The sequence below is a fragment of the Lipophrys pholis genome (assembly GCF_963383615.2).
Source record: "Lipophrys pholis genome assembly, chromosome: 23".
Classification (NCBI taxonomy): domain Eukaryota; kingdom Metazoa; phylum Chordata; class Actinopteri; order Blenniiformes; family Blenniidae; genus Lipophrys; species Lipophrys pholis.
Window position 1 is genome coordinate 1,652,148 of NC_137645.1, and position 27,806 is coordinate 1,679,953.

The 27,806-nt window shown below is 42.7% G+C and overlaps 3 protein-coding genes across 3 annotated transcripts; 1 reads left to right on the plus strand and 2 right to left on the minus strand.

The window, feature by feature from the left end:
* Positions 1-1,814: 1,814 nt before the first annotated feature.
* LOC308127939 (anosmin-1-like) lies at positions 1,815-13,661 on the minus strand. The gene is made up of 14 exons (XM_080493368.1): positions 13,395-13,661; positions 9,443-9,490; positions 7,703-7,768; positions 7,160-7,382; positions 6,853-7,037; positions 6,128-6,257; positions 5,563-5,768; positions 5,211-5,337; positions 4,945-5,052; positions 4,472-4,560; positions 4,186-4,357; positions 3,837-4,051; positions 3,613-3,754; positions 1,815-3,470 (listed from the first exon to the last, which is right to left on the minus strand). The coding sequence occupies exons 1-14, from the start codon at positions 13,584-13,586 to the stop codon at positions 3,418-3,420; spliced, it is 1,956 nt and encodes a 651-aa protein (XP_080349494.1). The 5' UTR covers positions 13,587-13,661; the 3' UTR covers positions 1,815-3,417.
* Positions 13,662-17,631: 3,970 nt separating this feature from the next.
* LOC308127615 (uncharacterized protein) lies at positions 17,632-19,694 on the minus strand. The gene is made up of 4 exons (XM_080492750.1): positions 19,642-19,694; positions 19,254-19,310; positions 18,947-19,069; positions 17,632-18,752 (listed from the first exon to the last, which is right to left on the minus strand). The coding sequence occupies exons 2-4, from the start codon at positions 19,300-19,302 to the stop codon at positions 18,652-18,654; spliced, it is 273 nt and encodes a 90-aa protein (XP_080348876.1). The 5' UTR covers positions 19,303-19,310; positions 19,642-19,694; the 3' UTR covers positions 17,632-18,651.
* A 1,595-nt stretch (positions 19,695-21,289) lies between these two features.
* On the plus strand, positions 21,290-26,875 carry LOC308127536 (histone-arginine methyltransferase CARM1-like). The gene is made up of 15 exons (XM_080492655.1): positions 21,290-21,362; positions 21,503-21,599; positions 21,914-22,033; positions 22,113-22,210; positions 22,274-22,378; positions 22,693-22,803; positions 23,400-23,577; positions 23,665-23,755; positions 25,063-25,144; positions 25,373-25,458; positions 25,525-25,614; positions 25,686-25,823; positions 26,039-26,128; positions 26,531-26,600; positions 26,771-26,875. Exons 1-14 carry the CDS (start codon positions 21,300-21,302, stop codon positions 26,553-26,555), a joined length of 1,374 nt encoding a protein of 457 aa, XP_080348781.1. The 5' UTR covers positions 21,290-21,299; the 3' UTR covers positions 26,556-26,600; positions 26,771-26,875.
* The last annotated feature ends 931 nt before the right edge of the window (positions 26,876-27,806 follow it).

The following is a 27,806-nucleotide window of genomic DNA, read 5'->3' on the forward strand; positions in this document are numbered from 1 at the left end:
ATTTCCTGTTTATGTTTCACTTCTTTTTCCAGTTCCTTCACTCATGTTTGATCTGTTTTGTTTTCTGTTTTTCTTCATGGTTGTTTCTCTTCGTGCTGTTTGTCATCCCTTATACCTTGGCCCTAAAATGTGCCTTTTTTCGTTGTTTTTTTGTTTTTGTTTAACCATTTCAAACCATTTTAAATAAGATTAAGCCTTTTTTATTAACCATCAAAGCAGTGTTTTGTCATTTTTGGCCGTTTAAGAGTTTTCAGATGTGTTTTTTGTTGCTGTTTAAGACAGAAGCAAACGTCTTTATAAGTAAAAAAAAAAACCCTTTCAGTTTATTTTGTTGTTAACAGTTACCAATGAGAGCATTTGGGGGTTTGAGTACGACTGCAGCTGAGTTCACCTGAACGACAAGTGGCAGTACATCTGAGAAGCGTTCTGTTCTGTAGCGGTCCAAATATGAGACTTTTCACCCATTTTGACTGAAGGAAAAGTTATTTCCAACCACATCACAACTCACTTATTCCAATCACATTATTTTTTATGGTGCCAGCAGCCCAGAAGGGTCAGACTTATGTCCTGTGGGCCACATCTTTTAAAAAAAAGTTTATTTTAAACGAAAGACCCGTAAAAACCACAGAAATTATGAAACATGTTTTTCAATAATATAATTCAAATAAATTAGTTTTAATGTGTTTTTACAAAGTGTGAGAGTAAAGAGTGACCAGTGAAACAGACTTAAAAGAGTTCTAAATCTGAGCTTTGTTTCCTGTTTGAGGCAGTTTTCCTCTCTGGTACAATCTGACTGTCTAGGGACAGAAAACCTTGAAAATCTCACGACTCCCTGGTGGGTCGTTTCTTTTGCCCCCGGCCAGGTTATTTTTCATCCTAACAGACCGAAGCACAGTCGGTGTTCCAGGTGACGCTTCATCACGGCTTCATTAACACAGAAGGAGAGAGGCTTGGTTTTATTAGTGGAGGATTAATGTGATGACTCACATGAGGACCAGGAGAGAGCGTGTGTGCGTGTGTGTGTGTGTGTGTGTGTGTGTGTGTGTGTGTGTGTGTGTGTGTGTGTGTGTGTGTGTGTGTGTGTGTGTGTGTGTGTGTGTGTGTGTGTGTGCAAAACCACAGATTCTTCATTTTCCCAATTAATATCAAAATATGTGGAATTTTACTGAGAAAAGCCTCCAAATCTGACGAGCGCCAGATCTTTCTCAAATTCGACAACTCACAAAATATATATGTGCCTCACAAGTTGTAGAATTAGAATTTAAGGAACAAAAGAGAAAACCTATTCGGCCTTTATTCGACACAAATATTGACAATATTAGTCCAAAGCTTTGGAGGAGGTTTTGATTGATTATGTCCGTCTGTCTTTCCCGCTTTGTTTACTTTCTTCTTTAGAACAAATGTCACAAAAGAGAATATTTAGAGCCTTAACTCACCTGCTCTGCTGGTTTTCTCTCCCTCTCACGAGATCATAGAATAGAAAACTCTGCAGGAGCAGAAATAGAAATAAATAAACAGTGAGTCAAGAATTCAGACAAAACACTCCTGGATCATTATTATTATCATATAGAAGTAGAAGATACTTACCTGGGAGAAACTTCCCGATTGTCCGGAGGAGGAAGTCATGTGAACGGCTCAGATCTAACTAAAATGTCTAAAATTAGATAAAACAGCTAAAATGGTTAAAATAGAGGAAAATCCTTAAGAGCTTAAATGGCCCGAACAGTCAAAACAGACAAAACTGCAAAAAAAATAAAAAATAAAAAGCTAAAATTACAAGAAAAGATACAATAAATAAACAGGAGAAAGAATTTACACATAAAGGATTTATTTATAAAAACAAAAACCTCCTTGTACAGGTTTACAGAAGGTGGAAGACACACAGTGACTCAGATAAACTGCACGTAATAAATAGAGACAGTATCTACAGAATTTACAGACAAACAGCAGATTAATAGCAGGAAACAAATGGTTATCGTACCACTCAGGAACTATTCCTTCAGTATTTAGTCAATGTTTGCATGCTAATGCACCGGGAGGGTTAGAGAGTCAGAGAACCTCGGAGTGAAACAATAAGAAGGTTCACCACGATAAATCATTCTTCTTCTTCTTCTTCTATAAAACAGCAGCGATTCTCAACACGAGCGACCAGGCCAAATCAGCTCACGGACAAACATTTAAACACCTTCACTTTTAAGTTTTAGATTTAGTTTGAAAAAAAGGAATTTGAAGGATGAAGCCAGGATCCACTGGAGAACAAAGTCCAGAACTCACCAACTGTTGAAGTTGAAGGATTCAGGAGGCAAATCTGAGTGAATCTTGGACGCAGGAAGAAGGTAAAATGTGTTTTCTACAAGCAGTTGTCGGGTTTCCTGTCTTCTAACAAAGTGCAAATCAAGTTCAAGTTTAAACGCGAGTGAAATTCAATTCATGTGGAACAAGAGACAGAGACCGGCGAGTCGGAGGACAGTCCAAGTAAATCACTAAAGCCGAGAGCTGCGAGCTCTACGAGCGCGTTTCAATAAAAGAGAAATAAGCTCAGAAATACAGACGAACCTGCTTCTGTGTTATTTAAGAACTATTTCAATCTGAAGATGTTTTTAATGGTTTTAGACATTTTAAATCATTTTACAGGTTTTATTTGGTTTTAACATTTTGATCCGGTTTCGCCGTTTCAGCCTTTTAGATATTTTTGCTTTTTCAGTTCAAATGTTCTTTCTTGAGATTTGCAGGGAAACAAACAGCCGCGTTGTTAAAGAGACCATAAAGAGCAGTTCTGTCAAAAAGCAATATTTCAGGTTTTTTTCCAACCCGCCCTCCCCACATTATCACACACATTTCACATTTAAGCAAATTTATCTCTTTTTGTTGTTGTTTTTTCGTTAGATTGGAGCTTTTTTTATGATTTTTAGTGTTTTCCTTTTTTTGTCTTTAAAAACACATTTTGATAGTTGCAGCTGTTTTTCTTTTTTAAATCTTTATTGTCGCTTGTTTTTAGACTTTCTATTTATTATTTTTTTACCAATTACAGCTACTTGGTGCTATTTGAGCCGCTTGCAGCTGTTTAATGATTTCCTCATTTCGCTCACATATCAAACATGCAGGTAAAACAGCTCCGTCCATGTCTATTCAGCTTTATTCAGAGTTTGTCTAATTGAAGTATCTGTCTCCTCCAGTGTCTTAAAATGTTTATTCCCACATCGTTCAGTGAAACGTGTCTCCAGAGGGGCTGTGTGTGGCTGCAGGTTGCAGAGTTCAGGTTTTAGGATGTAAATGTCACCTTCACCGGAATAAACCAGTGGTTTGTCTTCATGGAGCAGCAGGTGGAGCTGCTTTCCTCCATCTTTGCACTGCAGGTTCTTCATTGTCCTGAGTTTGGGGGGTTCTGGGGACATGCAGGGCGTCCGCTGCCTGGACTCAGTGCCTCTCAATGACGGGGACGTTGTGCTGATACTTCCTCAGCCTGGATCCTAAAAACACACAATCAAGAAATCTGCTCACGGTTTGTGTTTCAAAAAGCAAAAACTAAATGAATCCAAAGTCAGAATGAGGTTGAAATACAAAAAAAGTGAAAAGTGTAAAATGTCCCAAATCAAAGCGTCGGCCTCTCACTGTGCTTGTGGATGCTTTGGTAGGCTGGAGTCTGGAAGGTTCTGCTGGTGGTGGGACCCTCGCCCTCTGCTGTGATGGTCTGCACCTCCAGCCTGTACACGCTGTCCGGCTGCAGGCCCGACACCCGCAGGACGTCGGCGTCCTGAGGAAGGACAACTGTTCACTCCACCCGAACCACAATCTTTAGGTTTTACTGTAAAAGTGATGGGAGAGGCCGTACTGACCGCCGGGACGATCTGGGACTGTGAGATGAGGCTGTGAGGCAGCTTGTTCCGTCGGTTGGTGGGGACGACCTCCGTCCACGTCACCTGGTACCCGGACAGCTGCTGGAGGGGCGGAGCCTGGGACCAGCTGAAGACGGCGCTCACGTTGCTTCCCAGAACCTCGAAGGCGGCGCTCAGGTTGGCTGCTTTGGCCAGAACCTTCCGAGGGAACCCGGCTAGAAGATAGACACCAGGATGAGTTAACTCGTAGGTCTCTCTCTATAGTGGCGCCATCTGGTGGACAGAATAGTAAAGTGTCGCTCCAACACAAGTCATTCGGACTGTTTGGACTCCTCAGGACGGAGCTCACCTGGCTCTCCAGGACAGGCGATGTGTTTGGGACTTTTGGCCCGGATGCTGAGGCAGGACGGAGTGAAGAAGGAGGCGCTCTCGGCCAGAGGACGAGTCTTCTTACTGAGCGGCTGCAGGATTACTTTGTACTTACAGGAGAAGAGGAGGCGCTGCAGGTGGACGAAGCTCTCCTGAAACACACACACACACACACACACACACACACACACACACACACACACAGGTGTCTGATCTCTGTCGGAGTCGATCCTCTTTCACACACACAGTGTTTCCATGCGGTTTACCTGAGTGGTGACCGTCTCCACGGCGCCGCTCTGGTTGTGAGCACAGAGTTCTGGAGCCCATTGGACCTGGTACGAGTCCACTGAAGGATCTACACCAGATTCAAACATCATCTTTCACTTTTCTTACAATCACATTCAACAGTTTTATCAATGACACGTTTTAAATCTTTTAGCAGGTCTAGTTCTTTTCTATTTTTTTTACTTTGCAGTTAATTTATATTTTTTCAAAATTTCTATGAGAGACATTTTTGGGTAATTTTAGCTATTTTCAATATTTCCATGTTTTGACTTTTTTTTGTGTTTTTCAAAGACATTTTACTGTTGAAATCGTTTCAGACTACTTCTTTTTATTTTAAAGATTGAACATGTTTTGTGGCTCCACATTGTTTTTATCTTTTATGGTTTTGCTCATGAAGCTTGCAGGTCAGCTGGTATTTTGATTTCAGTGTGTGACGACCCGGTTCAGGACTCACCGCTGCTCTTCTGCCAGTAGACGTGAACCCGGAGCTGCCCGTCCTGGTAGAACGGCGTCCCCACGTCCACAATGTCTCCTGCAGGGTTTAGCGGAGCGGCAGCAGTGGCTACAGACACACAAATCACACAAAATGAAGTTCTGGAAACACTTGCTGATGCCCGGGGATTTTTAAACCTCCAAAGCAAGAAGTGCAAAAGTAAAAGTCACAATGTCAGTACTTATGAGTGTCTCAGATGTATGAAAATGCGAATTATCAACCCATACCCGTCTGTGTGCTGAAGTGAAGGACGGCCCGCGGTCCTTTGAGCTGAGTCTGTCCCCAGTAGGACACAGCCTGGACCTCCACACTGTAGCTCCTGTTGGTCCTCATGCTGTCCAGATCCACATGGCTCTGCACACAAAATCAAATCTTTTACAAAATTTGGACTTGATTCTCTTAGTTTTGCATTACTGTACTTCCTCTGTTCCTTTAACTCATGGAAAGTCCAACCTGCTATATGAAAACCCAAAAGATGATTGTGCTGCTGAGACATCTGCAGTCCATGCGTGTAATACCACTTCTTACCACATGGTGGTGGAGTGAGTCGCTGCAGCATGCAGCAGGTTTCCGTCTCACCTCTTGGACCGTCTTCCTCCTCTTGGTGAGGGACGAGGTGGACGAGTGTCCGGCGGCTGTCCAGCTCCAGCTCAGCTTGTAGTGGTGCACGGGGACATCCGGGTCTGCGGGGGCGCTCCACTGGATCCGGGCGCTCACCGTCCGACCCGGACCGAAGCTCATGTTGGCCACTCTGAGCTCTGTGGGAGCGGGAGGGTTGGAGGGGTCTGAGGGGACACAGCGAGTCGGGTTACCGGACGAACGCGAAGGTTCCGTGAAGCACTGGAGACCTGAAGTAACGTCGTCACCTCTAATCTGTAAAATCTCATGAAACTGTCCGGTCACTTCATTCAGTAAAAAGTGAATTCTTTCTTTCTTCAAACAAGCTGACGTCAGATCTCTGCTGGGGAGACATCCTCCATCACTCTGCTTCCTGCTGTCGCTTTCATTCAAGAAGATTTTCTGCTGCCCGTTCAGCTCTAATCCCTCGCTGCCTCACACTTCCTCATCATCACTTTTCCCCTCAGGCAGTTCAACTCTGAAGCTCTGAAGCTCTGTAATGTATGACTGGACGATTCGGTCTCACCTCTGCTGGAGTGGATGTGTCTGCTGGGCGTGGTGAAACCTCTGGTTCCATGGGTGTTGACGGCGGCCACTCTGAACTGGTACCAGCGGCCGGGCCGGACGTCAGAGAGCCGGACTCGCTGCTCGGTGGTCTGAGACAGGAAAAGTCAAATGTGTTACTAACTCATCTGAAAGCATCAAATCTGGTCAAATCTCACAAGTCACAACTGAATACGCCAGATACTTCCAAAACAACATTTTCCAATAATTTAGCATTTAGAACTTTTTTTTCTTTCATCACAAAAACTCTTGAAGACATTTTTTCCTTCCCTCGGTTAACTACTTAAGTACCATGTAATGTACTCTGATACTTAAGTCACAATTTCAATCTGAATTTTAATGTTTTAATATTCAAAGAATAATAAAAAGAAGAATCTGAAAGTATGTTTTTTCTCAAAATTCTGCAGAAAAATATCAGAAATCAGAACTTTTTCCTCAAAATTTAGCAAAAAATTAACAAGATAAACTAAAGATCAAAAATCTGAATTTTTCTCTCAAAATTCTACTAAACTATCTGAAATCTCAATTCTTCGCTCAAATTTCAAATTGGAAAGTTTTTCATGAAAAGAAATTAGTATTCTTTCCCCCTCAGAATTTTCTTTAATAGAAATCAAATTAAAAATCTAAACTTTTTGACCCTGATCTTCTCTCATTGTTCAGAATGATGGTTCATCTCTGCAGGCCCACCTGTGCCACCAGCTGCCAGGGGGTGGCGCTGTCCTCACTGGGCTGGATGCCGAAATTCCACCTCCTCTGCAGGACGTGCACGACGGGCTCGGCCGACACGTTGAAGCGGGACGACCAGCGGACGTCCAGCCGGCCCGAGGGAAGCTCCTGGAAGCTCAGCTCCTTCCTCGGCTTCAGGGGAACGCCTGAGCGAACAGAGACGGATCATCGAGAGAAAACTCTTCACATCTGGCGTTACTGCCCGGATCTCTGCACATGCTGAATATGAGCAGAACCAAAGCATGTGAGCCTGCGGGGGTCCGGTTACCCTTGTAGAGGTCTTTGGGGGTCTGGCAGGTGTGTCCGCAGTCGTTGGAGCAGCACTTCTTGTGAGCTGGACACTCGGCGTCCTGATCGCAGCTTTCCACGCAGGCCGCCGCAAAGCCGCTGGCCCTGTGGGGGGGCGGGCACGCGCCCTGCTTCACCGCCAGCACCGCCTGCAGGAACTCACAGCTGGTCACACACTCCCACGGCCTCCTGGGAAACGAACGCTGCACACGGGAGGCATCAGCACGTTAGAAATGTATTTCTGCTCTTTAATACTTCAAATATCTGGAAACGCAGCGTGGACTCAAAATCTCACCGAATTCACCTTTCTCTCATTTCAATGGTTTTTATTTACTAACAAAATGTACACTCAGCTGATCATGGCCATACTGATAACATCATTTAACACTGTTTGTTTTGAAAAACATGTTTCATATCTGTATTTTGCATTTGAATTACAGCAAAATGTAAACATTTTTATTTTAGTCATAAAATGTGCAGATTTAGAGTCCACCTCGACTGTCGTCAGTGTCCCGGTCGTTACCTCACACATCTCTCTGCAGCTGCTCTTCCTCTTCATGTCCCAGGACTCTTTGCACGGCTCCAGGCACTGAGAGCAAAGAACAGCAGATTTATGAGAAAGTGATTTTACGTCGAACGCGAGGCGTTCATGTGGCTGTAATTTGAAGCCGCAGGAGGAACCCATCAGGGCAGTAACGTCAGGTAAGGTGTGTCGGGCAGTGTGGTAATTTCATGGAGGAGTGAGAAACCGTGGGGAGGAGACGATGAATGTCAGCACACAGTCTGGATGCTCATATTCACTTTTATTTTAACAAATACTCACTTTACTGCCTGTTTTTCCTTGATTTCAAATGTTCCATATGTTGAATAAAAAACTTTTAACGGGTTTAATCTTGTTATTTGAAGCCTGGTTGTTGTCAGTACATGTTTTATTCTCCTGCCCGTTGCAGAGATTGTCTGAAGCGGAGGACATGTAAGAAGAGCACGTGGAGTTGAAGCATGTCTGATCGCCGTGTCCCGTCTCCACTCCGCTCTGCTCCTAATCCACAGCGACGTTCCCACTCCCGCTCACTTTTCTGCCCCATTTCAAGCTCCAATCAGGCGTTTCTTCTCCGACTCGGGGGACTGAGAGCGGCGGGCGAGTCCACAGAGGTTCCAACACACAGAGATACTTCATCTGATAATTAAACCTCTTCAGAAAACTATCTACAATCACGAGTCATTATTATTTCTGTGGATTATACTGTACTGTGCCCTGTGTGGTGGCTATAGAGTACTTTAAAAAAAACAAGTTAACAAGATCAGAGAAAAGCTAAAAAAGCTTTATAGCAGATACTTTATATCCCCGGTTAGTGGCGAAGTACCGAATTAATATTTTCATTTTTCATTTAATTTTGAAAACAAAATGAGTCATGACGCTGTTGTCATGATGGTTAAAAGCTTTTACTAACAAGTATTTAAAGAGTTCTAAATTCTAATAATGTAGAGTTTGTGTATGGCTGCGATGAGGACTTTATGTGTGGGGGGAATAGAAATGAATAAAAGAATGAAAGAAAATCACCACCTTGGGTGTTATGATAATCTGCACCATCATTCTCTGTGTAGAGAGATAATCTGAGCCTCCTCACCCTGATGGAAACATAACACAGAGACGAGTGTGTTCCTTGTTTTTCTGCTGACGTATGAGGAGGGAACCTGCATGACGTGAGGTGATGAATAGCACAGCTGAGAAAGAGGTAATAACCACTACATACACAACAACACTGTCAGACGGCTGATTTATCACCACGACGTGCGCAAACACAGTCGCATGCAGACATGAGATTTATCACCGCGTCACATCAACAAACACACACACACACACACACACACACACACACACACACACACACACACACACACACACACACACACACACACACACACACACACACACACACACACACACACACACACACATGCACACAGTCAATCATGTCCCACCGCAGTGTGTGCTGGGAAATATTCACCACCTTCACTTTTCTATTGCTTTCAGAATCATCCTGTGTAAGCTCCGCTCTCTAAGATCACATCGGAGATAAATCCGTCCTGCAGGGTTTGGATAAGGTGGATGAAGATTTTGACCTATCGTCTAGTTTCAATACCGTTCTGCAAATAGATGGAGTGGATCGAGTGTTTGTGCTGCTCATACTTTCCGATTTAACAAAGTGAACATTTCCTAACGTTGATGACATCATGGGATCTACCAGTTTAATTCACGTACCTTTGAACACTGTTTGTGATCCTGACACCAGCCCAAGGATCCGTTATTCTGAAGGAGAACAGGAAAAGAGAATGGATGAAGAGATAAAGGCATTATGCACTGAGGAACACATTTTGAATTATGGGTTAGCGCCGTGTCAGGACGGTGCAGAGCTGCCAGTGATTCTTTGTTCCTGATCTGACTGTGCTCGTGGGTCTGAACGCCTCGGGCTGTTCACTGAGAAATAATGAGGGCCGAGCCTCCATCACAGGTCCAGTGGACTCCTGCTTTCAAATGAAACCTTCAACACAGAAAGAAAAAGCTGCATACATCAATTCATGTATGTTTAATCTCAAAAAGTAAGCCGCCTCTCACAGAAGGATTAATGCTATGTGAACTTCCTTTACTTTCTTTTCAGCCTTATAAGCTATTTCAACATTTTACTTTGGAATGCTTGGTTTGAATGTCATCATAAATTGCAGGAATTTGTTAAGGAATTTTCAGCAGTGACATTTATCATCATCTACTTCTTACAAACAGAATCAAGTGAAAGGAAAGAAAACGAAGACAAAAAGAACAAATGTATGCAAAGAAACTAAACCTGAACTAAACAGAACCTCCAGAAAGACACAAAAACGGAAGAAAAGTAGTTCCAAACAACTGATAACTCACTGTAACCTGATAACAAACACTTTCTACATCAGTGTCTGAAACACGAATTAATAATCAAATACTTTTTTCCCTGAATTTTGTTTCACACAAACGTCACTGAAAATCAAGATAAACAGTTTATACCAAGCTTTTCACTCATTTACCATTTAATTATAAACATGCCTCACTCTCTGTGCTTTTTACCAATATTATATTATATTATAGCTATTTTGAACTAATGTATGTTACTGTGTTTATTAATGTGTAAATTTAATTCACTCTTTTTTATTTGTTGTGTTCCAACTTATTTGAGAAATGTATTTTTGATTAAATGTTCAAATATCATATTGTTTATATTATTTTAAGAGATACAATTTGACTGGTAGAAGATTTGTGAGAATATTACGATCTTTTTTCAATTACAGATTTAAAAAAAATATTTGTACACACATGCAGATTTAGCATTAGCCACATTTAGCTAACCTACCGAGATCGGTGGAAGAACGTCAACAAAATCCCAAATTCCCGGTGTTTCTCAGTGGATGCTTCATCTATCAGCTTTGGTAGCTCGTAGAAGCTTGAGATAATACTTTTATTAACTTCTTAAAATAAATATCTCCATATTTATTGCCTCTCCGTTTTCCACTGTCAACGTATGTAAAGTACACTCAGCTGGAGGCGGGGCTTAATCAGGAACCACTTCCGCATAGGAAGGTCCTAAATGATACATAATACTATATCGTTACGTTGTTTACACATTATTACACACAGACAAGGACCTATTCAATGGTAGTTTTATATTTTAAAGTCTTTACTTTAAAAATGTTCTTGTTTTTGGAGACATTTTTCTTGCTCTGTCAGTCAGAGACAGTTGTGATTGAGGTTTTTCTGTGATGCTGGACCAGTATTCTGTTGTCATACAGTGGCATCTGGTGTATGGTATGCACTAGATGCCATATAGATGTGCATGGTATGCGCTGGTACATTTTGATATACTATATTCGTCATCCTTTAACATAGGTGTGGCTTTGCTTTTGTTTAACTCAAATCAAATTAACAAAGGAGGCGTTTGCTGATTTCACTTGAAATCTTAAAAATATCACGACAGACTTAAGGGCATCTACAACCTTTCTTGTGAAGATTCTTGAGAGTTCTTTAAATGACAGCAAAGAGCAGAACAGAGTCTAAATGTCAGAGAAAGGATGCAGGCATCTTGTTATCATATCTCTGATGGGAAATGGCCCACCTGAAGGACATCTGAGGGTGGACTGTGACACCTCTGGGCTCAATGTGTGACTGATACATCCCAAGCAGGCTCTGGTCTTATCGTGGAAGAAGGTTGCTACTGGGCTATTTGTGACATTGAACCTTTGCAACTTTATTTAGAAAGAATTAATGACGAGAGTGAAGTAGCTTTGTTTGGTGAGTATAAAGAGACTGTTAATGTGAGGAGGAGGATGAATTCCACCCTGTTTTTATTTTCCAGGTGAAAGTCTGTTCAGGCAGAGTCCGAACAGGACATGTGGGCTTAAAACGTCCAGGTCTGGTTGCATGGGTCGGACCTAGTGACACTGTTGAGCTAGTGTACGTCATCACTTCCTCCTCATCTGGATTTTTTGGTGGTGATGGGCCTCACTCTTTGTGTTAGCAATATAAACTCAACAATCCAGATGGACTGGTAGTAAGTTCTCCCTTGTCACTTATGATTAGTGCTGCACCAGGTGGATCCCCAAGGTCAACCCACAACTTGGTCTAGAGATTGTATCTCTGTGCTCTCTATTCTCAAAGGAACAGAGATGGAACTACATTTTGTCTGTCTTTATCAGTGATTCTTTTGTCATATTGGCTCAGTGTTTGTATGATTCTGTCATGAGAATATGGAAGAAAATAACTACAAAACTGCTGTTGGTGTTTCTCTAACAGAGCTGAAAGTGTGCGGCCTTTCAAACTGACATTTGCTGTGTCAATAAGTAAATAGAGCGTGACTGATGGAGAGTCCAGTTAAACTGTCTCCTCTGGCGTTGGGGATCACTGGAGTGGAGGTTTGTTCTCTCCCTCTATGAACTTTGTCATGACTAACTGAAATAAATCAGTACGTCCTGCTCCAGTGGAGCTGCTCAAACAGGAAGTAATAATGTGCAATAAAGTTAGCTGTTCTGTCACATTTATGGTCAAAACCCACACTGTTTGTTTGCAATGCATCATTTCATTCTTGTAGACTGCTCTGTCTCCACATTCAGTGAAAACTGCCACAGTCTGGCCAACTTTGTAGAATCTGACGGTCCAAAATCTGACCTTCAATTCCTTTCTCAAGGAAAATGTTGCACTTTGAATCCAATTCATTTAATTCAGTATAGCGCCGATAATGAGATCTGGACAACTAGAAGAAGGAGGCCTGATCTGATCAATCCCATTTTCTATGACATCCCGTACATGGCCGGGTGCATGTGCATAGCAAACACATAATAACAAAACATGTCAATGAATGGAGGCAGTGCTTAGCACACAACCTAGATGGCTCAGAAACAGTTTGAGGAACAAAACAAGCAGTTTAGGTTTTGACCTGGACTCCAAAACCCTCAAATCTCAATCCAATGGAGCATCTGTGGGATGTGCTGGACGAGTCTGATGCATGGAAACCCATGAACTCCTTCAGAGTTCAGCTATTTGTTTCTATGTAACACATTCATCAAAGCATTTTTTCTGCCAGTTTCTCTCCACATATTAAACATACGGTTCAAGTGAAATCAAATGATCCAAACTCTATTTTTCTTCCACTGTGTTTCTTTATTTGGATTTATTTATGTTTAGCTTTCACATACTACTAAACTACTAGATGGTGTAACCTTCCCTTTCATGGCTAAAAACTATATAAATAGAGGTTAAAATTGTACTTTAATAAATCGTGTACTTTTAAAATTTTATATATTTGAAGTTGAGTCTAATTAGCACAAAGAAGAAGCAGCTTTTATTGCCGGAGGATTCAAAACAACCATTACTATTGATATATCATAATGTGGACTAAATCAGAATTCAACCAAAAAGTCTTTGTGTGATTCCTGTAATATCTGGAACTATTTCTGAGAAAATAAGAACACTGCAGGAAGTGCACAAGTCTAATGGCATAAGTCGTACTTACTCTGAGAGAAGGTATTGAACTCAAAAACAAAAAGAAGTCATTCTGTTTTTCAGTCTTTGGTGCGCTTGTAAACATCTAATTTAAACATTTACAACCAGATATTACTGCATTCACATCCTGATGGTGCTGCATCCCGCAGCAGCGGTGCGCACCCGGTGCGCTCCCGTGCCGAGCGGCTCTTACCTGCAGAGGTGTGGAGAGCGCCGCCACGCTGTGCAGACTCAGGCAGCGGGACGCGCACCTCGCCCGGGACACGCTCTCCGGCCACCGCTCTTCATCCTCAGCCTCCACGTGCTGCTTCCTGCCGCTGCTCCCGGAGCTGCACAGCAGTAAAATCCACAGAGACGCGATCCTCATCACGCTTTCTGCCAGCATCCTGATCACTGCGAGTGTGCGAGAGTGTGTGTGAGGACCAGAGATGCTGTGAGCTGAGGTCTGATGGAGCCCGGCTCAAGTAGGGAGCAGAGATCTGAGGGAGGAGCCAGGAGATCCGGGCAGGGCCTGGATGCTGAGGCTGACACAACCTCCAACATCATGTCAGGACATGGTGGAGACAAAGAGAGGGCACATGTCCACTTAAACTACAGCACAAGGACATTGATCTATTCATCAATTTATTTACTCACAGTGAAACACAGCAGTCCTGTGAATAATCCAAAGCAGATTTACATCTTTTCAAATTCGTTGTCCGATTCGATAAATAAGCAACAGTTTTATGATGGAAATTGCAGTAGATATTCATCAGTGAATGTGTATTAGCTGAGTTTGTGTGTTCTGTTCAAGAGCGAATGACAGCTCTATCACTAAATCTAACATCATTTGTGTGAGTTAGCAAAACTCTATTTAATTGTAAAAAAAAATAAAACTGTACATAGTGTCTTTTATAATATCAGATATTGGTTTTCCTTTTTATTTTGACTTTGTAAAAGATCACCATGTTGCATTTTTCTATTATTTGCTGTCACAATCTGGTCTGTTTATCTACCTCCACAAACACATCCAATGATATTACATTGCATTGAGTGCTTGTGGAGACTTGGAGCTCCAGCCAATCACTGCATGGTGAACTCAGTCAAAGAAACACAAGCAAACAACAAGATATCGATAGCACGTCGTTTCCATCTAAATTTGACCTAATAGACGCAGAAACCCTCATTTGAGTACTTCTGTTTGGATGTGATGTTACTCATCACCTGCAAAACGCAGGCAAGCCCGATCTGTTATTTATACCTGATCTTAGTAAGTCAGACTCTTTGTATTTCCTCTTCCTGACCTCTGTGACACTACATATGCTTCACAGCTTCCTTCCAGTAGTGAGGCCAGATGTAGTAGCACAGGGGGGAAGCCTCCCCACACCTCTCGCTGCCCTTTAAAAGCAGAGGAAACCTTCACGTTGTGTTTACACACAGGTGGAACTTCTTTACCAGGAGAGCCAGATAGTTTGCAGCTCGCTGTGCCCGCTGTCACGGGGTTGGAGGTCATGTATTTTCCAGGGAATCCCAGCTGCAAGGTTCAGTGATAGCTACCAAACAACAGCGTTTTATGGACTCCTCCATTAAAGTAACCACAAACATGTCTCTGGTAAGTGAGCGGGGCGCTGCTGCTTTCCTTGCCCTAGGAAAGGAGAAAGCATGACGTTTTGGAAACTCTGAAGAGATCCTCCTCTCATGCTTGGCGTAAGGAGCCCCGCTTGCGCTGCTGGAGCATCCAGCAGTGTTAATGAGGGGCCCATTTTCCAAACATACACTCATTCTGCAGTACTCTCGCCTGGGTTTTATAGGACTGTCTTTGGCCTAATGAGCCTTTGCAGCTCAGAGTTTTTACCTCTGATTCAGACACAGAGCAGGTTCATTACACCTCCACACGTACATCTCGTGACTGAAAAACCAGACGATTGCTGAGGGATTCATGAATCTCACAGAGAAGCTAACAACTTCTCCGTTTTGCCTTGCATCTGATTGGAATAGCCCCAAAAACAGGGTGTTAATGGAGTGAGTGTCTCCAGACCAGCGGGGGGCTCGGGGCTGATGCACTGGTGGTCCACCCACAACAGGAAGGAGAAAATCCCTCTGAGCTCCTGAGTGGAGCGCTGGACTTGCTGTTTCACAAATAAAAACAACATAATATGATGCAGTAATGAGCTCAATATGTCTGCAGTTATGGATGCCAGGCCATATTTTCAAAATGTCAAACACAGTTCAGTTGTGTGGATGTTAGTGTGGATTAGCCAACTTATTTCAACAAATCAGCCAACAATATGATTTCAACAAATTGCAAAGAAGATGAAGAAGGACGTGTGGTGGGAGTGAAAGGAGAGGAACTGAAGTAAAGAGTTTCAGTGAAAGGTCCAGTAATTGTTAATATGGTAGCAGTTGTCATAACAGAATTGTTTGGTGATTTTATGTTGGACAATTTGGGCCTGATTCATGAAGAGCTTGTTGGTTGGCTGGTTGGTTGGTTGGTTGGTTGGTTGGTTGGTTGGTTGGTTGGTTGGTTGGCTGACTTGTTTGCTGGTTGGTTGGTTGGTTGGTTGGCTGGTTGGTTAGTTGGCTGTCTCACAGATGACACAAGTATAAAGTGATTTCTTTTTGATGCAATCTGGATCATACTCTGGATCCTGGATGCAGAAGAAAAATCTGTTTTTAAAATTATTGAGAAGTTATGAATGGATTGCAATGAAATGAGGTCGACTGATTAATAGTGCGTAAATCATAGATGATGTCATTTTGAGAGTCATCCATGGAACATTCTGGAAACGATCAGACGGAAGCTACTTCTGTTTGAGTCGAGCAGAGCTCATATATCACTTTATATCGCTGAAAAAAATCCACCAGTATGAACTTAGCTCCATATAATTAAACCATGATGCACCCTGATCGTGGACAATGTGTTCACGTGTTGCCATAACAACCAGCAAAATGTTAACAGCAACTGTTAAAGTCGAACCCTGCTTCCCTCATTCATTTGGCACTCGTCAGTCCGTTTTATTATCTCTGTCTCAGCTGTCTGTGAAAAAGACAGAGAATCCCCAAAGCTGTTGATAACTCACTTCACGGATGACATTTCACTCTTCAGATGTTGATTAGGAAAATCCAGCTCTGAGTTTTATAGTAGCTGCACGATGTAGCGTGAGAAAAGTCGGCCATTAGAAGGTGCCGGCAGCAGCACTCTGACATGTGTGCAAATTAAGCTCTGCTGCTGTAGCTGTAAACAAAGCCCTTCTGCTAAGCTCTTCCAGTTGGAGGCTGAAGCACATTTACAGGTGTGAGAAATGCGTCGCGTGAGTACACGTCAACCGAGAGCCATTCAGCACCAACGTAAATCAAACACAGCTCTGGATTGTTAGGCACAGAGGCTATAATATCCTCAAACGCAAAGAGGAAACTCCTGTTTCAAAAGGATGCAGGTTAAGAAGCAGATTCACAGTCTTCCTGGTGGTGGAGCGAAGAAGAAAGAAGGAGTGTGAAGGTTGGAAAGAGAAGCAGGACATGAAAACACTCTTGATCAGGAGCAGTGTGAACACTCTGTGTTTGCCTTCCTGAATATTTGATAGTGGAAGTGCGTTAATGCATCAGCAAATAATCCAATTCACTACATTCTCAGTCAGTTTCTTAATGAGTGGATGCAAAATAAGAATAATTTTTTTTCGCCTGCTCTACTGACACAAATTTAAAGCATCAGACGTATCATTGTCCTGCCTCAACAGACTGTTGACAGCAACAGAACTCTGCTTTTCCTGACTGGATGGTTCACGCGGACTCTTTCACAGTAGGAATTCACTGTACTAAGAGTAAAAATCAAAACTTGAACAAGTACAGTGAACATCGCGTCTCAACAATGAAAGGACACTGGAATCCTCTCTCAGGTTGTTTATATTTGTGGTTTCTGGTGTATTTGTTCCTGTGGTATCTCCTCTAGGTACTCCACTTAAGACAGTGGATTGCAACAGCTTTCCCATCATGTGTTTCCCATTGGCTTTGTGTGTGTGTGTGTGTGTGTGTGTGTGTGTGTGTGTGTGTGTGTGTGTGTGTGTGTGTGTGTGTGTGTGTGTGTGTGTGTGTGTGTGTCCTGGTGGAATCCCAGTTTTCGGTGTGGGGTCCTCCAGGCACTAGTTGGTGGAGGGAAGCCCCTCTTCATGTGGGGGAAGAGTGTCGTCATTTCCCCACAGGAGGCTGCTGTTGTCTGGAGTTTGTTCGAGGACGGCACAATGAGAGGAGGAGAGCTTCAGGACAAACTCCATGATGACAGTTTGGTCAAAGCTCTTGGAAATTAAACAGCAATTACACTTTTTTTTTTATATTAATGTGTGAAAAACAGTTGATGATAATCTGATGTGAGAATAAACACAAAAGCGGCACAACTGAGATAAAATCACATGAGCATCAACTTTTTTAACCAAATGAGTGCCAAGACCTTGATGAACCATCACAAAATGTTTTATACAAGTTGAAATTTAGGTTAAAAAAAAAGAAATTTCAGTTGGGTCTGAGGATGTGATCAAGAGTTCTCACTTGTCCACTAGGTGTCGCCTTGTTCCCGTCAGAAAGAGGCTGACTTTAGCCTCATTTCCACTGCACAGAATGTGACTGGACGGAACGGTAAAGCAAAGTGGACCCAGACCCAATTGTTGCGCAGTCAAACCACAGAGAGTCCTGTTATAATGTAGACGGGGTTATGATGCAGGTATGTGACATCATCACGCAACAGTAGCCACGGTGCTCTCAGGACCAACGCGGAAAAAAAATGTAAACAATAACAGAGGATTCATACGGCCGATAAGATAATGAAATATTTTGGGCTTTTGCTGGTCCTTATTGCATCTGTAGTGCTGGGTACCCCAACGGAAGGGTGATGAAAAAGGACTACGGTTGGGTACGGTACTTTCGGTACCATCCACAACGTTTGTCAGTGGAAACACAGGAAAACCCGTTCCATACCGGTACCATAACGTACACATACGGGCAGATACTGCGCAGTGGACACGAGGCTTTTGAGACCTAATGTGACCCACAGACAACAATGATGCTTGTAGCCGAGTGACCAGAGGCCAAAACTGAATAACATTAGCATCAACACCATTCTGTGATGTTGAAAGAGAGAACAGGAAAAACACAGATATCAAGATTCCACTTTGTATATAGACATTTAAATTCTTTTAATCAGGCTCTCAGACACACACACACACACACACACACACACACACACACACACACACACACACACACACACACACACACACACACACACACACACACACACACACACACACACACACACACACACACACACACACACACACACACACACAGAGCTTTGCTGCCCTCTGCTGTGGTTCAGATACATCTTCAGTGTTCCGTCAGACCTCAGCTGGATTCTGTTGGGAGTGTTTGGAGGGTCCAGGGGTAGGCGTCGGGGGGGTCAGGGGGTCAGAGTTGGGGGGTCAGTTGCAGAGGTCGGTGCTGCAGCACTGAGCGATCACACCGGGGGTTTTTATGTACCCCTGACACACCGCCATGTTCATGCACTGACGGAAAGAAGAGTCTAGAAGCAGAAAACAACAGATATACGTTGGATCTACGGTCACTTTTTCCTGATTTTCTCCTGAATTTACTAATCAAAAGGTCTGCAACCTGCAGCTGATGTGGCCAATGTTTCAGCTGATACAATTTAGAGCTTGAGTTATTTGTTAAATCTTAAAATGTCATGCTCAGTAGCGTGTGCTGTGCAGGACTTACTGACGGGGAACGACAAGATGACTGCAGCACAGGCATCTGCAGACCTGGAGCAGGTCTGAGTGCTGGTGGCTGTGCACAGGTCGCCTCCCTTTGAGAAACAGAAGTTACACTCCAGTGTGTGTCCTGAACACACACACACAGAGTGAACATCAATATGACAGAACTTAAATAAATGTTTCATTTCCGATTAACAGAATTATTTATAACGTTTTGTTCTTGTACAATAGAAATGTGCAGATAAGTTCACAAAACACTACAGAAAATGAGACTTTTCATTAAAAACATTTCAAAATAAAATATTAAATACCTTGATACACAGTCAGCAGGAGAAGGATGGCACACACTTCAGCTCTCATTTTGTCGTCTGCAAGTAAGGAAAATATGAAATTTCACCTCAGAATGGGAAATGAAAGAGGAGGATTTAGGTCAGTGCAAGAATGTTCTTTCCAATTCAAAATTCTATTTAAAACTACAAAAATAATAATTTGTTATGCAAATGAGAATAAACAGCTCAGATCTACCATACAGAAATATTATTATTATTATTATCATGATTATAATTACATAAAATTCAGCCTATGTCAGGACTAATGGAGTATCATGCTGGAGGCTGAAGCTTAGGATAAGCAAATACCCTTCCAGATTATTAAAATAATACTTAAAAAGACAGTAAAAAACACACAATGTGTGGTTACCTTGAGTCTGTTCTTGTAGAGGGGAAATGCTGCTTTGCTCTCGGCTCTTCCTCTTATATAGTGTGTGTGTGTGTGTGTGTGTGTGTGTGTGTGTGTGTGTGTGTGTGTGTGTGTGTGTGTGTGTGTGCAAGCCGGGACTTGCACAAACACAGAAGTTCCAGCGATGTTCACATAGCTGGGAATTCCCTTGATTTTATAACAGACACATTTTTGCATCCATGTACAATTATTCCAACATCGGGATATTATGCAGCCCACAGCATGAAGCGTTAAGTCTCTGTTCGCTCGTCCTTATGATTAAAGAAGAGAAAAACAGAAGTGGGCAATAACTGAGGGAATACTGAATTCTATCAGAGACTCAGACTGGTGTTCTATTCATCCTTTATATCTGGACTCTCAAACTGAGCCACTGTTTGAATTGATCAGAATCTATTGTTTTAATTCAAATTGTACAATAAAGCAAAGCTACAAAGGGTAGGTTCACATTCATTCTTGAAGATGTGATTGACGTAAAATAAATGTCTCCTGAACAAACACCAGACGGTTCATCTCTTTGTTCTTCAAATTTAACAGAATTACACAACGCTTAAGCCACAGACTGCTGATAATATTTTAAACTTCTGCTTCCTATAACCTGATGAGTGAGTTCAACTCAGACTGTTTGAGTACACTTTAAATCTAATTAATTTTCTAAAACAATTTAAACATGAGAGTACTTTTTCAAGTGATTAAGGATCCTTGACTAGCATCACATTTTTTTCATTTTGCAGGATCACTAAGAATAAATTAGGCACGAAAGAATAAAAATGTAAACAATCTGAAGTCATTCATTTGTATTATTCACGGGATCAACAGACAATTAATGGTTATAATAATGTACTAATAGTAACATCGGTATGGAATTGATTCAAATGTCACACAAATTTAATTGTATTCACTAGAGTTCTCCCAACAACAAAGAATAGGAGAAAAAAATATTTATATGGAATTACACCTTTTTTTTTAACATCTGGGTTATCACAACTTTTTCTTTTTAACAGTTGTTTAGTAACACTCTATTTTCCTCTGCTGCTGCTTGTCTATTCATTCACTCACAAATTTTTCTCTTGTTTCAATTTTTCTGCAGGTTTTTAGTCTTTTCACGTGTTTGCGAAGCCTCATTTTATGGTTTTTGTGAAACAGCAGAAGAGTTGTACTTCCCCCCCAGGCTGCCGAGAGGCTTCAAGACAAAGGTTTGATTCAGGACTGATTATACTCTTTATAGTTCACAAACAAATGTCAGAAAACCTCAAAACATTAAAGTTAGTGTAGCTAAACACACGAGTGACAATTTTATGGAATAAAGTCTGTATAGGAGCTTCAAAATGATCAAAAATCAACATTTCCACCTCGTTTCCATTTATATAACCACTAATTCTTTTTCAATTAATTTATTTCTGTATGATCACATTTAAAGTCTGCTGTGGATTCAGATTAACGAAGGAGATCCGATGAAAGCACAACATGAACATGCAACCCATTTCCTCTGCTCCTGCAGTGTTGCAGTTTGACCAGGAGAGGGCGTTGTGGTAGTTTGAGCGGGTTTGGTGAAGTTCTCAGTAACTTCTATCCGCCCCCCGAGTTTCCTCTCACACAGCAGCTTTCCTTCAGTCTGAAGAATGGAGGAGAGCAGTGAGGAGTCTCCAGCGTTCCCAGTCAGGGTCTTCACCCTGCAGGAGGAGGTGAGGCAGAGGCACACACACCTAACACACACCTGACACACACCTGTAGCTCAGCAGCATGGGGCTCGGCTCAGTTTGAGTGGGAAGCATTGATGCAGATGTGGTGGGATGTAAGGAACTGTGATGTGATGTGCTTTCAGATGAACCTGAGTGTTTGCAGGCAGAAAGCCGGAGAGGACCTGACGGTGATGCTCAGCTCCGGCCTGGAGGAGGCTCAACAGATCACTGTGCAGGATGGTCAGTCTCTGTCACACATCTTCTAAATGTCATCTCCCTTCAAGATGAGTCGATTATAGAATACTGCATGACTTGTACAACCAGAATAACTCCATCGATTCTGCAGATTGTTTGTAAAGACTCAATAAAACTGAGTTCAAGAAGGTGAAATTCTTGTAAAATCCAATTGCTTACTGATTTATGACAATAACTCAAGATAGGAACAAAGAAAGAACCTACATTTTAAGAGACTTTACTGATTCCAGTCAGTCTAAAAGGAGACCAACATTGAATGAAATGGCCTCTATGAAGATGTAAGCGTCTTGTGCTTGAAGCCGACAGGAGCACCGTGTACCAGCTGACCGTGTCGGAGGACTGCTGTCAGGTGGGAGCTCAGTCCTTCCTCGTCACCATCGGGAAGCTCAGTCTTCTTCTGCAGTTCAAAACTCCCACCGGTTGGTACTTCAGAAACTCCCCCATGAACTTTCTGGGGAGTTCAGACCTGAAGAGCACTTCCCGTTGTTTCCCCTTTAGAAATAAAGGCGTTCCTGAGTCTTCTGAGGAGAGCCAGCCATGAGGAGGAGCAGGAGGAGCAGGCGGCGTCTCCCAGGAGACCGCTGGAGGGTCACCAGGTAGGACGGCGGAGGTGTTTCACGTTCAGCGAGTGGCGCTTTGCCTCACAGTGGTGTGTTCAGTTCCAGAGCTGTCTGGGCCAGCAGCAGAGTCTGCTCCAGGACTACCTGAGGATCGCCACCTACCACAGAGCCATCCTGGCCAACGAGGGCGACTTCAGAGGCAAGGTGGGCTCCGGGAGACCCCCAGCCTCCTTTCTGTTACCCTGTTATGACTGAGATCTTCAGCCACCATCCTCATCCTCACTGCTCCATCTTCCACTGACTCATTACACCACCTTGTGGCACAAACTAGTATTACAATCACGATTTTAGCGTTTTTGTTGTTTTAGCCAACGTCGTCATTTTATCAGTTTTAGTTTTTTTGGGGGGTCTTTTTAGCCCTTTTGAGCCATGAGCCACTTTGAGAAACAGAAATATACTGTAAGTGTAAGAATTGTTTGAGATTTGACCCGTTAAAGCTTCTCTTGTTGTCTCTGTAGGTGGTTCTGGATGTCTGCTGTGGTTCTGCAATTCTCTCCTTCTTCTCCGTCCAGGCCGGAGCTTCCAGAGTCTACGCCGTCGAGTCCAGCCCCGCAGCCACGTATACACGGGTAACTCTTCAGTCCTCCATCTTTTCATTTCTTATTAACCTTTCAGACATCATTCAGCAGGTTTGATCACGTTCCACTCTCAGCCTGTTTGAACCGACCCACAGAAAACCCAGAGTTTGGAAAACAGTGTGTGTGTGTGTTTTGGCCCTGTGAAGCCTGGAGAGAAACCCACACACACACACACACACACACACACACACACGTAGAGTACAAACATCACATGCAGAGCGTGGCATTCTGCAGAGGTAATGACTTGCAGCAACATCTGGCGCAGGCTTCAGCAGAAGAAAGGCTGCATGAGGCTCCTCACAGGACTCAAAAATCTGCAAATTATATCGGCTTTTCTCACAGAACCGAGGCTGATCTCTGATCACCGCTTCCTAAAAACCACCAGAGCGCTGATTGGTTGGAGATTTGGCGTCTTTGTTCATGTTTCATAGCTCAGCAGGAGTCTTATGTGCCCATTGTGAGAAATGTGATGTTCAAACCGAAGCATACGTGATGGAACTGAAGGGCGTTGTCTGTTATTGTCAAAATATTAGTCTCAACACTTTAAAAATCTGTTTTAAGAATGACTGACATTCCTGGTTGTACAGATCCTGGTCCACAACAACCACCTCCAGGAGCGGATCAGGGTCCTGGAGGGGTCGGTGGAGGAGGTGCGCTGCGATGAACTGGTGGACGTCATCATCTCCGAGCCCATCGGCTACATGCTGCTCAACAAGAAGCTGATGGACGACTTCTTATACGCCAGAAAGTGGTTGAAACCCAATGGTGAGTGGATGATTCAGGTCTGTGTGTGTGTGTGTGTGAGTGAGTGTGTGTGTGAGTGTGTGTGCTGATGTGTGGATCTCCATGCAGGCCTGCTGTTCCCCTCCTGCGCTGATATTCATCTGGCTCCCTTCAGCGACGAGCAGCTCTACTTAGAGCACTACGCACAGGCGGCTTTCTGGTCTCTCGCACACATAAAGACATGCATGAGGACACAAACACACTGGAGCTATTCTTTCCCCTTCACACACTCACACACTCACACACACTCACACATACTCACTCACACATACACACACACACACACACACACACACACACACACACACACACACACACACACACACACACACACACACACACACACACACACACACACACACACACACACACACACACACACACACAGTCATCCATGTTTTATGTTGGATATGAAATGATCATGTTCACTTTGGTCCTGAATTTAAAGGATTAAACTGATATGAACTTCTGCTGGCCTGCCAGTTAATTTATTTATTTAAGATTTAATTGGGAAAATGTTTTTTAAGTTAAATTTGAAAAAATATATATTTTTAAAGGTCTACTGGACTTGATAATTTAATAATGTATTATAATGGTCACTATGTTTATTTGGAAGTGCAGCATCGTTCAAAACCAATATTACAAATAAAGATTAATGAAGATGACTTGAGGGAAAATAAAAGTTTTAACAATAACAAAAATGTTTTAATATAAAATGAGGTGTGTCTGTAGATATATATATATATATATATATATATATATATAGACTTCACAGTAAATAGAATAAATTATTGAATAAGTAAATACAGGTTAAGACTTGATAGCAAAATTAGTATATTTGTAAAGTAGAGTATAATTAACTTAAAAGCATTTATGTACGCTTAAGGGCGTTTATGTATCAGTCACGGATCGTGGTGAACCCCAAAGGCAGACTCAGATCAGATTATTGACGGAGTTTATTAAAATCAAGGCGTACAAAACCAGAGTGCTGATCCAAAGTCGAAGTCAAAGTCCAGGCAGAGGTCAAAAACAGGGAGAAGTTCACAAGGAAAACGCAGGGAAAAGGCCGGAGTCATGAGACAAGCGACATGACAATCAGGCACAGAGACAAGAGGAAGAGGGGCTTAAATACACAAGGGAAGGGCAGATATGGGCGATACAAATAAAAACTAATCAGACACACACAAACAGGAAGGGTACGTGAGCAAAGACAGACGAGACAGATACTTCAAAATAAAACAGGAAGAGACAAACAGGTAAGTGACAGTCTTGACAGAGACACAAAAGGGACCCTTGCAGTATCTCTGAAGTCTAAAATGGATAAAGGAGATCAGATATGATGACTCTTAAAGAAAAGCAGTTTGGAAAGCTAAAAACAGTGTCATCAGCATAGAGGTGTGTCGTGATAGTAGTGTGTGTGTGTGTGTGTGTGTGTGTGCTGGTGTTTCATGCTTGGTTTCATTGCAGGCAGCAGAGAAATTTCTATGGAGTGAACCTGAGCGCTCTGCATGGTTCTGCCGTGGACGAGTTCTTCAAGCAGCCTGTTGTGGTGACATATTTCAAACTCTCCTGACATTCACCAGTTAAAGGAAAGTCACAAACTTCCTAGTTCAAATAAAGAAGTTCTTAGTCGGGAGATAGGAAGCTTTGTAGAACTCCAATAAGTACATCCTACATCATCTATCAGCGACAGAGTGTTAAAAGCTTGCTTTGTTTTATGTCGAGGGGGTTCTACAATAAACACCGTGATAAACAGATTGTATTTAATCCTCATCAGGACACGTTCGACGTGCAGATCCTGATGGCGAAGTCAGTGAAGCACAGCATCGACTTCCGGGAGGCGACACGAGAAGATCTACACAGGTTATATACAGACTCAAGACTCCTGAATGAAGAAGTATTTCCCCTGAACGTGACCCGTGTTTCCAGGATAGAGATTCCCTTTGTGTTCCCGCTGCTCCAGTCCGGTTTGGTTCACGGACTCGCCTTCTGGTTCGACGTGGCTTATCGGGGATCCAGGTGAACTTTCCTCCCACATTGTGCTTGAGAGTTTTGTCGGGAGGACGTAACGATGTGGGTTTTGCTCGCAGCGCGACGGTGTGGCTCTCCACGGCTCCCACCGAGCCTCTGACTCGATGGTCTCAGGTCAGGTGTCTGCTGCAGACGCCTCTCTTCGCCAGGCTGGGTCACACTCTGTCCGGATCCGTCCTGCTGACCGCCAACGACAGGTGACCACACAGGGACGCTTCCCGAAACAGCCAGAGATGTCGAAACTCTCAAATTGAATACAAAAATTTTGAGCGATTTCTTCCTCTGAGCAGTAAAGTCCTTCCTGTGCGGCTCTGATCAGATTATTGCCGTTCAATCTGGTGACATTTCAAACTTCTCCATCATGGAGGCGTATTTAAACCTCCTGCATGTTCTAAACCCTTTGTCCCGGCAGGCAGAGCCACGACATCCAGATCACGGCCACAGTCGACCAATCAGGATGCAGCTCTGGAAACAGTCTGGACCTCAAGAACCCGTTTCTCGGGTAGGGAACTCACTGCAGGGAATCCCCTCTGTCGTTTCTACTGGTTTTGACAGAGGAAGTCAGCGATAGTTATTTAATTTAAAATACTGAAACCTCCACAGGCTCACAATATTGCAGCTCTTCCTGCAAGACCCACTCGAGGGAAGCAAAGCGTTTTTACTTTAACCTTTTCAGACTGTCTATATAAACACAAACACTATTATAATTTGGTTCCAAATTAAATTCTACAAGGAATAAATGTGTATCACACTTATAAAAAAAAAAATTCTTATGATATAGAAAAACAATTGAGCTAATCTTAGGTATTCAATTATCCAGATTATTATAAATAATTAATAAAAGGAGGAGTGAGTATTTTATATTTCTATATTTTCTAGAAGACTTTTCTTGTGTTTGGTGCAGAATGACGTTCTGGTTGAACTGTTAACGCCTCTACTGCGCCTCAACGGGACAAATAGCGAGCAGAACAAAGGTACTAAAACACAGTTAAATACACACTGTGTACATATTGTACAGGCACGGCACAGTGGTGCAGTGGTTAGCTGGGTCCATCATGCTGAGAAGTCACACAGTTTGAGCTTTTATTTTTTTGACAATAATTAATGTTTAGAAGTTTGATCACTCATTCACTGTGTTTTCCAGAGGAACCTGGTGAGGAGAAAAAAGACGGCCTTGTTTTTACACATCAGCAGTTTTTTTTTATGATTTTCATTTTCTGTAATAAAAAGGATCACAAAAAAACCCTTCATTGGCGTTTGTTTCTCCAGCTAAACGATGGCTCTCAAAAAACAACTCAAAAGGTTCAAACTCGTGAAGACAAAATGCAAATAAATGCATAAAATAAAATATCTCAAATGGCTGGAATAAAAGGCTAAAATAGATTTGGTAAAACCACTGAAACTGGTTAAAACTGTTGCAAAAATAGATTGTCGAAAAAATTGCTAAAAATGTTAAAACAGATCAAATCGTAGGAAAAATTAAAAAATATTCAAAACAGCTTTGAAAAACGACAACTAAAGGTAAACCTGCTTTACCTGGGTTAAATCTGGATTAAAATCAGGCCAAACAAGCTGGAAAAAAGCAGTTGTCTTTATTGAGCATGTTTTCACAACACTGAGCACTTTCAGCCTTTCATCGAACCCGTGACCTCTTGACCTTCAGCGGGCTGCGGAGCCCGGTCACATGTCCAGGTGAGCCTCAGCGCTTCAGAAGCCTCCCACATGGAGGCACTCCGTTCACTGAAACCAAAGGGCTTCTCCATAAACCCACGAGGAGGAGAGGAAACGGAGCCAGAGCGGCTCACTCAGCATTTTGATCCAGGTCCAGACCAAGACCCAGGTCCAGATCCTGACCCGGGTCCAGACCCAGACCCGGCAGACTGTTGGCTCAGGTATCGTCACATGAGAAGTGGTTTTCGGGAGCAGCAGATGATCAAACAATTCTTCATATCTCAAAGCGAACACAACCGCATGTTGACCAGCTTTAGAATGATATGGACTTTTTCTTGTGGAGTGGACAGGCTGAGGAGGCTGGTGTCAAATTACTTGTTTGAAAGAGAGACAAAATGTGACGAGAGCAGACGTCTGGTAACTTTAGGACCAAAAGAGACTTTTTTTTTACCACTTAAAATTCATCTCCATCTGCTTACGTTTCATTAAATTCACTATAATTAACGGTT